The sequence below is a fragment of the Fundulus heteroclitus genome, chromosome 24 (assembly GCF_011125445.2).
Source record: "Fundulus heteroclitus isolate FHET01 chromosome 24, MU-UCD_Fhet_4.1, whole genome shotgun sequence".
In the NCBI taxonomy this organism is placed as follows: Eukaryota; Metazoa; Chordata; class Actinopteri; order Cyprinodontiformes; family Fundulidae; genus Fundulus; species Fundulus heteroclitus.
In genome coordinates this window covers 21,480,629-21,492,987 of record NC_046384.1, presented here as the reverse complement: position 1 = coordinate 21,492,987, position 12,359 = coordinate 21,480,629, and the positions used below count along the sequence as shown (strand labels likewise).

Sequence of the window (12,359 nt, the reverse complement as noted above, 5' to 3'; positions counted from 1 at the left end):
TTCCTCAGAGTTACTGTAGCAAAACATTTATTGCATTTTCTAAACTACTTGAAAGAATGAGATTATCCTTTATGATTTTTGTCCTGTAAGACATAACCTACAATGGTCTCAATAGCCCCAAAATTACTGGGAAGCTTTAGTAATGACATTTCAACTCTGCAGTCCACAGTGTTACTGCTATTTTCCTCTGCTTTGAACTGCTTCTCCGGTATATCTACGGCATCAAGACTCCCACAGCAGGAACACTTCCTTCTTCTCCGGCTCTGAGGTGCAACATACATCCTCTTGTTAAAGTTCAAGAGCTCTGGGAGAGAAATTCCCCGTGTTTCTTGTTACACCTCGGCTCTCTCTGCAGACAGTTGCTTGCTTTTCATCTTCTGGCAGAAAAGGGGCCTCGGTTATCACAGTGTGTGTTTTTTTTTTTAGTTATGGCATTGACAGGATTCAGAACAAGACGCGTTGTGCTGCACACTACTCGTTCGCCACAGTGGTGAACTGAATCCTTCTGACTCAAAGGGAATGATTAATAACTGCTCCGATTGTCTCTGTTGGCAGCAAAGTTAGAAGTTTGTCTGAGTGCAGAAAGCGAGGGAGAGGGGAGATAGGAGGACATGCTAAGGGGTCAGGATGACTTCAAAGGCTGTCGTCCCTCTACTGCAGTTTCAGCACTATCGCCTGCAAGAAAGTTTCACACAAAAAGTGGGCGAGCGTGTGCCTGAGTGTGAGTTTTACTTTCCGCACTGCAGGGTTCTCGGATCATTTGCATAAGTTGTTTCAACAGCACCAGCTTCAAAGGGACAGGCTGAAATGAACCATTCAGAGAAACCAAATCTTAGGAAAGAAACACAGGAGCAGGGATGAAAGCTCTGAAGTATTGGCAGCCATGGGCTGAGGTGCCAAGGAAAACGCCTCAGAAGACAAACAGATATTTATCATCGAATCAACGTGAGCACGGTAAGTTTACAGCATTAGATTTGAGAATGGAATAACACCTAACTTAACTGGGTTCCAGACGCAAGAGAACCAGGTGGATTTGCTAACAGTTGTATTTCTAACAACGCATTCCACGACATCCGCAAAGGCGTATTACGACATTTTGGCTACCACGCCCCTCTGCGAGGCCAAAAGCTTCCGCTTTGTGCACCTAGGAAAATTCCTATGTACGCAGAGAGCCCCGTGTGTAAAAAACATGAAGAACAAGCAAGAGCTCCTTCTGGTGGAGGGTCAGAAATAGAGACACCTTTATGATTCGGCCCATAAAGATCACCGTGATCAACAAATTGTTAACAATCCCTAAAAAGAAATCGCAGTCATTCTTGGAAGAGAGGAAGAGGCTTTAAAATGTTGGAAACAACTCTTCTGAACTTTTACATGTAGCGGGGTGTATGCTAGGTGTAGAAGCACAATGCTGCCCTCTAGAGTCTAGGAGAATAGTGCAACTTCGGGAGGAAAATCTGTACTGAGCATACTCTTGAGTAGAAATAAACACAGAACTGAAGCAATTCTTGTCTGACGTTAACATTTCAAGTAGGGCTGGGCGATATGGATTAAAAAATAAATCTCCGATTTTATCATACCAAATCCGATTAATCGATTTTTTCCTCCTTTTTGTTTCATAAAAAGAAATTAAAGAAATTATTTTAAAACCTTGCTTTTATGTCAAGCATTTCGTCAGGGAGTTGACCTGAATTCAAAGTGCAACTAAAAACAAGCTGTGAAACATGCTTGTAAAACAAGATGGCAGCCGTGCCATTATAAACAATGAAAATATAACAAAACATTTGCTGCTAGTGGTATTACACATTGAACTAAGAACAGGCTTCACTGCACTTGTGAACTTCAAACTAAGTTACAAAAAAGTAAATAACTAAATGAAGTACCTCGTATTATGGTAAAAAAAAGTTTCTACTTAACAATATTTTGACAATACATTTGCCTAAACATATATTCAGCATCACATGCTGTTCTCTTCATGGAAACCCAATGAGTGTATTGGCAAAATAAAATCTAGATTTTCCAAAAATGAAATCTTAAAGAATTGTAAATTTGAATTAATCGATTAAACCGATTTATCGCCCAGCCATAATTTTAAGTAAAATCACCAAAATGGCAGCTAAAGTACAACTACATGGAGAAGACTGTACTTTTTTCCATTTGCTCCACTTTGAGGTAGGTTGTTCACGCTTCAAAATGCCTTTCTCCTGCAGCAGGCATCACTGGGTAGCTCAAAGTTGTTAGTGTGAATACAACTAAAGTTGTTTTATTATCAAAGAGCACCCTTCATAAATCATTGGTAGTATCGGTATTTCTACCCCACTGGGAGTTCTATTCAAGAGAATATCATTCCAGAAATTCTTGGACATTAGGTTGAATGATAGCCTTTCTTTTAGCATATCTATTAAGCATTTAGTAAAATACCAGAGGATAGACCAAGCTTTTAATTTTTAAACATCATCCAGGCAACATTTATATTTCTTCTTTACTACAGTGACGTAATTTATAATTTATATGCATCGTGCTTCTTCTGCCTTGTGCTGCTTAGATTAAGTGTATCCCTGCACTTTAGAGAACGCCTGAACCTGGTTAAGCCTAAGAAGACAACAGCACTGGTTTTGTGTACAAAGCTATGTAGTACAATCTTAACGTCTGCAAACACTAAAATAAACCAAACATGAATCATCAGATGTCCTCTGACTGAATTATATCTGGGTTTAACTTCCATTCACTGGTGAAAGCCATCTGGAGTTTGAAACCGATGTCGAACCGATTCTCTTCGGCCCTTGAGCGCCCAGTCAGCGAACAGCTGCCGAGACAAGTTAGCTGCATGCGCACCGGGAACGGACATCTCCAGAAATGTTGGAGCAAATTTGCAATTAAGTGACATCTTGATATCTGGAATTTTAAGTTTTACACAGTTGCATTGTCCCATTGTAAAAGTGTACTTTGAGGCAGAGAGTGTAATGTATAAAGGTTATTCAGTTTTCTCCGCTCTCCTCTCCCATTGCAGTTTTCGTCTGAACAATCCGCTTCGACCCTGCCCCTCAATAATCCCAGTTTAATCTGAAAGTCCTGCTCCCAGACCAGGACCTTTCACCCACAAAAGTGTGGAACTGGGAAGTTGAAATTTCTTAAGGAAAATTGTGTCAAAATGCTCAAAGGGCTCCTGAAATCCTGGTTAGTAACCGAAAGTCCCTGTAATGGTAAAGGGACTATTCAGAGGCATGCACCCCTCAAGATGCTATTTCTGAGTGCTACCACTTTAAGACTTTAAGGCTATTTAAAATAAAAAGTGTAAAGTTTTGGAATATTTGTTCCTCTGGCTATCCCATTTTTTTGTATTTCTGACCAAGATGACATTGCTATGCTAAAAACATAGATTTGCCGTTTTTCCCACCTAGCGCAGGATTACTAGCCGCTGAAAAACGAGAGATCCATCAAATCAGAGAAAAATAGCTTATTTACTCAACAGCTACAGTTCTTGTGCAGGCTCACTGTCCTCAGAGCAAAAAGTGATACGGGGACAACGTCACAAGCCCTGCACGATAATCAGCCTCTTGTCAAGATGTTGTCCACGCTGAGGTCATCCTCCCTCATTATCAGCAATCTCACACCATCAGACTTCCTAAAGCTTCCACTGGTACCATGTTAGTGACACCACAAGTGTCAGTTTGTCTAAGAATGTGTTCATCGGTGGGAACAAATCATTTCACGGGGCCATCTGTGTAAGAGCTTCACAGAAGAAAAAGATGAGGCTCTTGCAGAGGGAAGAAGGGGTAAGGCACTGAAGGGGGACTGTGTCCATTTGTTTTTACTTAGCTTGAACCAATTAGAACATGTGTGCCCCCCCCACACACACACACACCCTTCCCAAGAGGTGCGCCCAAAGCCCAACGCTTGCACACATAAAGAGGCACAGCTCTAGAAGTCTGCAGAGGCTTGCATAAGGGCGGGCTTGACGTAATGTTTGGGAGTCAACCGTTGCTAGAGGCTCCCTGGAGAGACGGAGCGTCAGAGTGTTGCTTATAGAGCAGAGAAAATCCAACCTGTTGTACACAACACCGCAATAACGATCACATGCCTGAATCCAATCATCTGTCACAAAGCTACGCAAACACCCCAAAATCACTTTCAATTAAAGTAATAAAGAAAGTGTTTAAGACAACATGAGCTAATAGGTAGCGCAAGAAAAAAAACATCTGCAACAAGTTACTATGAGAGACGGGAGTTTCCTTAGTGCTAATGACATCAGACTTCTCACAGGTACTCACATCACTTGCAGAAAGTCCCTGAATTTGAGGTTTCACAAGATGATGTCACGTACAGACATAACGGTTTCTAGATCCCATTATAATAGCAATACAAGGACCAATCCCTTAATTTTTGAATTAGTGAGGATTATGTGGCTGATTTAAGATATTGTGTTTTTGTGACGCTTGGAGCTGCCAACACCTAGTTCTGTTCTTTAAGACTTCTCTTGAAGAGCTATAATATCAAACGATAATAGAAGCGTGGTAAGTCTTCCTAAAAGGAGCTGCCATTAATCAAAACTTGGAAATTTCAACTTTTGAATAAAAAATAGAAGTCATAGATGCAGAAAACCTCTACCAATCCTGCTTTTCTAAGGGGTTTATTTCAGATACAAAACAGGAGACCGACAGTAATGTTTTATCTCTTTTAACATATTATCTGAGGTGGTCGTCATTATAAAAAAAAAAATTCTGTCCCATAACAGTCCTTCTCCTTCTCTTCTTCCCAGGCTTACATCCTCTTGGACTGCGGCGATGACAACATATGCATCCCCGACCTGCAGCTCTCTGCCGGCATGTAAGGCTGATTTAGACATCAATCCTTGTTGAACATAAAGTGCAACCAACAAACAAGTCTATGTATTAAACTGATTGACCTGTACGTAATGCTATGTATGATTATATAAACTCTAAAACTGTCATGGTTGAGTTTTGGTTTGGCTTTGTTTTTCTGTTATTTTCATTTTTTCATCTCTTTTGGGTTAGGTTTGACTTTATTTATTGTTAGTTTTCAGTCATCAGTTATTTTCTGTCATTTTTCACTTCACCTCCTCAGCAGTCAGTCACACCTGTTATCATTTACCAGTCAATTAGCCAGATCCTTGTTCCACCTGTGAAGTGCTCTATTTAAACCTCCCTCTGCCTTCAGTTCAGCACTGGGCCGTCATCATCCCACACCTCTCCATGCCAGTCCCCGGTTTGCCTTGGAAGCTTTGTTTTGCTCCTTTTGTTAAGGTTAGTCCTGTCAGTCACTCTAAAGACTGTTTGTTCTCTGTTTGTTCCTGGAGAGGTTCTGCTCTGTGCCCTGGTGTCTCTCAAGTTCTGCTAACCTGACTAGCCGCCCTGGTGAAGTTCTGCTCTGTGCCCTGGTGTCTCTCAAGTTCTGCTAACCTGACTAGCCGCCCTGGTGAAGCTCAGCTCTGTGCCCTGGTGTCTCTCAAGTTCTGCTAACCTGACTAGCCGCCCTGGTGAAGCTCAGCTCTGTGTCCTGGTGTCTCTCAAGTTCTGCTAACCTGACTAGCCGCCCTGGTGAAGCTCAGCTCTGTGTCCTGGTGTCTCTCAAGTTCTGCTAACCTGACTAGCCGCCCTGGTGAAGCTCAGCTCTGTGCCCTGGTGTCTCTCAAGTTCTGCTAACCTGACTAGCCGCCCTGGTGAAGCTCAGCTCTGTGTCCTGGTGTCTCTCAAGTTCTGCTAACCTGACTAGCCGCCCTGGTGAAGCTCAGCTCTGTGCCCTGGTGTCTCTCAAGTTCTGCTAACCTGACTAGCCGCCCTGGTGAAGCTCAGCTCTGTGCCCTGGTGTCTCTCAAGTTCTGCTAACCTGACTAGCCGCCCTGGTGAAGCTCAGCTCTGTGCCCTGGTGTCTCCAAATGAAATGCTAACCTGAGTGCTATGAGGCCTGCTAGCCGAGCAGCTCCTAGCAAGTGTGGACTCTCTGTCTCCGGGCCGTCAGCTCCTGCCATCACCTTCACTCAGTTTCGGTGCAACCAGCTCCTCATCAGACCTCCACCCATCAACCTTGCAATAAAGACTCTCAAACTTTTAGTCCCGTGTGTGTGTCCTGAAGTTCATCGGTAAACAAAATCCTGACAAAAACAAGTAATAAAATTAGATTATCTCACTGCTGCAACTGTCTTCCCTTCTATGTGGAGGCAAACCTACTTTAAGCATTTTACCAACACCTAATGGACGTGTCTAATTCCCTAATTGTTACATATTTGAAATGAATTACCCTCCATAGATTTCCCCTGTTCATTTGTTTATCGTCCCAGTTAAATGTTTCAGATCATCAAACAACTTTAATATCAGGCAAGGTTTAGGGGACTTTTTGTTTCTGTTTTTTTTACATATTCCCTGGCTTAGTAGGGCAGTTTTTTTTACCATTAATATTTTTTTTCATTATTTGAAGACAGTTTTTCAAAGTTTATTTGCTCTAAAACATGGTGTCAGTGTGACAAAAGGAAAGGGAGAAGAAACCGGAAAGCGGACAAAAGCCTCCATTTAACTGGAATGCTTGCTGCAGAAGAGTTCTTAATTGCCCAGATAAAGTAATCTATCATCGACAAACATGGAGAGCCCTCGTCTTTCTCCTGTTATGTTGGCCTGTAGTTTATAAAATTCTCCCAGTGGGCTTCTGTGCCCAGCTTAGAGCAGCTTGAATTCCTGATCTTCAGTTCAGTGTTGATTGAGCTCCACCAGCCAGTCTGTCTAGTAAGGTAAGAACTCACATGACCAATAACTGGTCCTAATTGTCTCCCATGGGTTTGATGTTCAGTGTTGACACTACCCCCTTCCCCCTCTCCCCTTCAGCTTCCAAGAAATTGACTGTTCCTATATAAGGAGGTACCAGGGTAGCCCATGCTAAACAATAAATAACTGGTGTAAACGGGTAGGAAACTTCTGGACTTGTGACGTCAGGGCATATTTAAACAGAGGCCATTTAGAAATGGAGTGAACAATGCTCAATTGGTAGTAAGTAATTACAGTATCTTTTAAGTCATCACAACATTGGCAGCCTAAACCACTGATGCAAGCCAGGGTGGAGTCACACCTTCATGCTAAGAACAAATTCTGACCAACCATCTGAAGTATAGAACTGAGCTGAAGACTCGTCGGACCAGGAGCTGTATTTTCAAACTGTTAAAGTTCAAAGTTGGTGAGCTTAAGTGAAATCTAATCTTAGTTTTTAGTTTTCTTATTCTTAGCTGAGATTTTCTATACATTTAGAAAAGGTTTTCCATACACAGTGGTGGTAATGAGTGGTTATTTGAGCTACAGTTGTCTTTTTATTATCTCAAACCAGTGAGTCCATTCCGCTCCAACACCGACAGGACATTTTCAAAACAGGTGCTAGCTGGATATTTTTATTTTTCGGATCATTCTTTTTAAACCAGAGTTGTTTTGCCGACAAATGCCAGTTTTTTTTGTACTTATTCTGACCAGCTCATCTGCCGCTAACAATTCAAGGTTACCAAATCTAGCCTTAACTATATATAATAATTTTTCTATATTATTCTCAGTTTACCATATAGAAATGTGGTTTTATTACAACAATAAATACTACGGTTCGTTTAGCAGTATTTGGTAAAAGAATCGGCTTAAATAAGGAGCAGAGCCAAAACAGAGGAAGATTTAAAGAGGTTTATGATTTTCACAAAATAATATACAGCTGAATTGAATTATATGTGAGATTTTACCACTTTATGATGATTATTCATCCTCATAACATATGGAAATTGACAAAACAATAAAAACAAATATTTAATGGATTCAAACGTGCTTGAAATGTAATGAGGAGAAGTTGAATTGCCAATAAAAGGGTGTGTAACATGAGAAGGAAATGGCATAGTGGCTAATTGCTCCACAGCTGGTTAAAACACAACAACTCTGTGGTTAACGTAGGAAGGTTGCTTACCAGAGCGGTGGTGGGAATCCATTGATGAGATCCCCAAAGACTCTGCGTCTCCTCTTCCTCCTCCAGAGCCCCCAGCTCCACTGAACCTTTGACATAAGTACAGTTCCTCTCGAGGATGGAACGCAACCCCTCCAACAGAACCACGCTGGTTGTGCATCCCATGATTAAAAAACGCTCACTTCCACAGTAAACAAGAGCCTCCGCTGTGGATCTCAGTAGGATCAGAAGCCCCAACCATATCCTCCAAACTTTACCTCCGTCATAAGTCTTCTTACAGGTGCACTGAAAGGGTTGCTCTCCCAACAGCTGAAAGAAACTCAGACTTATCCACTTGGAACTAAGCCTCTGTATATCGGAAACCAGAGGAGTGATGCTTGGTGGGTGATCGGCCAGTTGGATCTTCCTGTGTGACGCTCAGCAGGGATGAATGAAGGATGGCGAGTGTCCATTCAGCTCATTCATTCGAAGCAGGGCGTCAGCTTGTTTGACTCTTTTTTTTCCTTCCTCGCTCCTTTGGCTGATGGGGCTGATGCGGACGATCGGGCACTCTCTCCTCCCCCTGTTTGCTTTCTCTCCTCCTTTTCCTAGCCTTGCCATCTCTCACCCAGCCAAGCCACTTACATTTCTTAACTCCTTCGTCTCCCTCCTCCTACTATTGAAAAAGCTTAGTCACTTCACTGACTGCGTGCTTTAAGCGCAGCATAAGCAGACCGCTGCAAACAAAGACGCACACACGAACTAACCCCCCACGTAAATCAGCCGGTCCAGACAATGTTTTACTCTTTCTCTCTGCGTCTTTCCCTCCTTCCTCTTTCTCCCACTGACTGTGGTATTACAAGTGTTGTAGTCATCCTACTGATGTCATCCGAATGCTCTCAAGGGCATGGCAAGGAATAATTTTACTTATTTTGTCTGCGCTGCAGGCTAATGGATAAGACTTAAAATAAACCAATGTGGCATCTTTAAAATGGGCAACGTGTCTAAGGTGAGCGAAACAAGGACAAACTTTTTGCAAATTATCTGAGTTATACAGGGTTCATTTAAATGTGTCATGCCAATATTACACCCTTTTACATAGTTTAAAGTCCCTTTTAGCATAATTCTAAAGTATATAGACAAAATCCCTAAAATTCTATGTAAGGTATTACTGATGTGCTAATGCTCTAAATACAGAACCCAAAATAAAAAAATAAAAACAGTGTAACCCCATAATTCCACATCCTCCGCTCCTGTATGTGTCCATTCCTTTCCAGACCGCCTCTGTGAGTCCGTGAAAAGCAAAGCCTACTACGTCCGCGATTACTACACAGAAATTAATATATAATAAATCAGTCTAGGTTTGACCACTTCATTTAGTTAAAGAAGATTAAATGTAGTCCAGAGTCATGAAAACCTAAATGGCCCATTAGTTTAGCAACTTTAGCTAACTTTAGCTAACTTTAGCGTTACTTGATAGCTGTGATATTGTAACAGAGTGTAAAAATTATACCTATCTTACCAATCACTCACATTTAATTGTGCTCCCTAGAATTCGAGCATCCTTCTGACTCCCTTTGAGTCAGAAGGATTTATGGTACTCACAGTAACATAAAAACTTTAAATGAGGACAGGGTGGGTTTTCAAAGGAAATTTGGTATTTAGTTGATGGACTAGTGTTCTATATCTGTTGAAATGCAAATGAAAACAACTGTTCACGCCAGCTGCAAGGGGCAAATTTAACTTTTTTTAAATTTGACTATTAGCACAAACGTATTGAATAAATCACATAAATACCAGGTGGTCTTTTTCCTGATAATTCCTCAGTTTCCTTATGTCAGTTTGTGATTGTGATCGATAAATGATCAAATATTTGAGGTAATTTTTGTCTCTGATTTACAGACTTCACAACAGCTCAGACAGTTAATTTTGCTTAGAAAATACAACACTGGTGTTGCTCCTGTAAGAGTATCTGGTTATTGTTTGGTTAAAGGGATCTTCCAGAGTGGTGGAAAGGAAAACAGGGGTGGGTAAAAAATATTGATTCATCAATGCATTGCAATAAATTTTTTTTCCCCAATTCAATAAAAATTCATAAATTTGATCGTTTGTAGCACTCTATCAACCTGGGACTGCTTCTATCGAATCCGTTCGGGGAAAAGAGGGACATTTAGCAGAACTCTCCGAGCCGATTGAACAAAGCAACACCTAAGCAGCAGGGGGAACCACAAAAAGTTAAGCTGGTCAAGGCACTTCTTGCTTTTTTTTTCTTAACAAAGCAATAAGCGATATTTCATCACTAGGTGGTGCTGAAGCACACCTAAACAGGATGCATGACCCGCCATGCCTCTCGCTCCAAGCAGCCACCCAGTCCCTCCTTCCCTTCTCACGTGTCGCCTTCTTTGCACATGTTTGTAAAGGATAAATTCACAGCAAAACACCCTCTCCTTTCAGAGGAACACTTCAAGTGGAGAATTAAATAACTCGTAACTTTATAATGATGTTAGCAAGAGAACATTTTGATCTGCTGGTGGTGCTCTCCACCATGTTGCTTCAGTGCTCTGCTACCCTGTGGTATTTTAGCGGTGTGAGGCTGAGCCCTCAGTGGCAGCTGTTCACATGCACGTACACGCACGTACACGCACGTACACGCACGTACACGCACGTACACGTGAACAAGAGACTGGAGAAAAACATAGAGAGCTGCAGTCTGACGTCATTCCATAGTCTATCTGAACCTTTAGTTCTTTACATCATTATTTTTTAGTTCGATCTAAAATTTAGCGTATTACTCCTTCAAAGATGAAATTGTTGATTTTTCACAGAACCGATGTGATAAGAGCAGCAAAAGCCCTTCCTCCTGCGCTGCCGTGTTTATTTTGGTTCGGCTGTGTCCTCGGCAGTACTTGCTTTCATCACAGCTCAACGTCCGCCTTAAACCATAATACCGCAAGATGATTGGCCCGAACTCTTTATTGTTCGGTCAATAAACGGTTGAAGCAGGAGCGGTGCAAGATGGATCTTCGTGTTTGTGAACGCAGAAATACTGCGAATATTCAGCTTGCAGGCAAGGTGATGGTGCAGTGGTTTTAGCTCGTCATGTCATTCCAGCGGAGCGTTACCCGTCAATCACTGATGCTATAAGAGGCATTAAATAGGGCAGCACTGGAGAAGTGGTGCTGAAATGTTGAGATGAACTTAAGCCAGATGTGCTAAAAATGCTGGAGCATGATATGATTATAATGTAGCAGAAAATAGTTTAACTTCTACAGAGGTTACTCATAGATTGAACAATATACTGTAGGTTTATAAATACAGTAGCTTTCCAGTTCTTTATTTTGTTAGGTTCATGTTAAGTTTGTAAGTTCTTTTCTTGCAAGGAAAAAAAGCTTTTATAATTTACCTTAAAGGTTGCATACTGTATTTGCTGTTTATTGTATTGGCCATCTCAGAAAAAAAAATCATCACATTAGCTGTAACTGATAAATACTTATATTTTTCAATCAAATTTCAACCCAGCAGCGTAAAGTGGGCCAGTTTGTAACTCCCAGGTCACCTTTTCTCCCCAGTCCAGTATTGCAATACTTTTTTTTTTTTTTTACTTTTGCTCTCCATATTCATCACAAGTATCACTGCTAACGATTTAGTTTGTGAATTAACCCAGTTTCTAAGAGGAAAGGGGCATAATTTAGGTTTGCATGCACTTGACTTCAATGTTAATATAGTACCGTCATGTTTTCTGTTTTGTTTATTTTATAAAATGTAATGATGGGTACTCTTTAAAAAAATTGCGTAATTCAACTTTTTACAAAATGTATCAATGTCAAAACATTTAAATAAATATCGAAACAATATTGAATCGAACCGAATCCAAATTTAATCAAATTGTGAGGTTCATAACCATACCCAGCCCTAATTGAAACGGCTGTTATCGTAAAGCCATGCTCACTCACCAAGCTAATGTCTATTAGCAAGACAAACCAACGTCACTGAATTTCTCTGGATTTTGTACAATAAACAGTAAAGAAACATTTTTGCAATTACAGGTTTAGTACTATGGCTGTGAGTGATTTATAGAATTATGTAACAACAGTAGTGTAAAATAAAATCGTTCACTATGGCAGCCATACTGGAATTAGAACCAGAAAATCGAATGATTGGGGAACATCTAACAAATTCAAGCTTCATCATAACTGAACCATCAACCTCAGTTGCATCTGACACCCCCTAAATGCACACAGCTTCTTTATAAAAACGCTTCAGATGAAGATTCTAGGAATTAAAACTGCTGCAGTATACTCTGTCAGAGTGTTCCTTCCACTCTGGGCTTTTATCCATCACAAATAGCCTCAGCAACACAGCATTATGTCTATGTTAAAGAGGAGGCATTAATGGGATTAAATCAGAATTCAGCCAACAACTCACCCCACAGCCTTTCAGAGTGA

General features: G+C 41.0%; 1 protein-coding gene across 8 annotated transcripts in view; it reads right to left on the bottom strand.

The window, feature by feature from the left end:
- The window catches only part of dock9b (dedicator of cytokinesis 9b), an 89,470-nt gene that overhangs the window by 62,139 nt on the left and 14,972 nt on the right, over positions 1-12,359 (bottom strand). For 4 of the 8 annotated variants that reach the window (XM_036127964.1, XM_036127966.1, XM_036127969.1 and 1 more), the window contains exon 1: positions 7,939-8,100. The exons of 3 other annotated variants lie outside the window; for them this stretch is intronic. In XM_036127964.1, the coding sequence (XP_035983857.1) occupies positions 7,939-8,100 (162 nt within the window). Of the gene's footprint in view, positions 1-7,938; positions 8,599-12,359 lie in introns of those variants that run through there. One more of the 8 variants, XM_036127965.1, reaches the window with a different exon arrangement.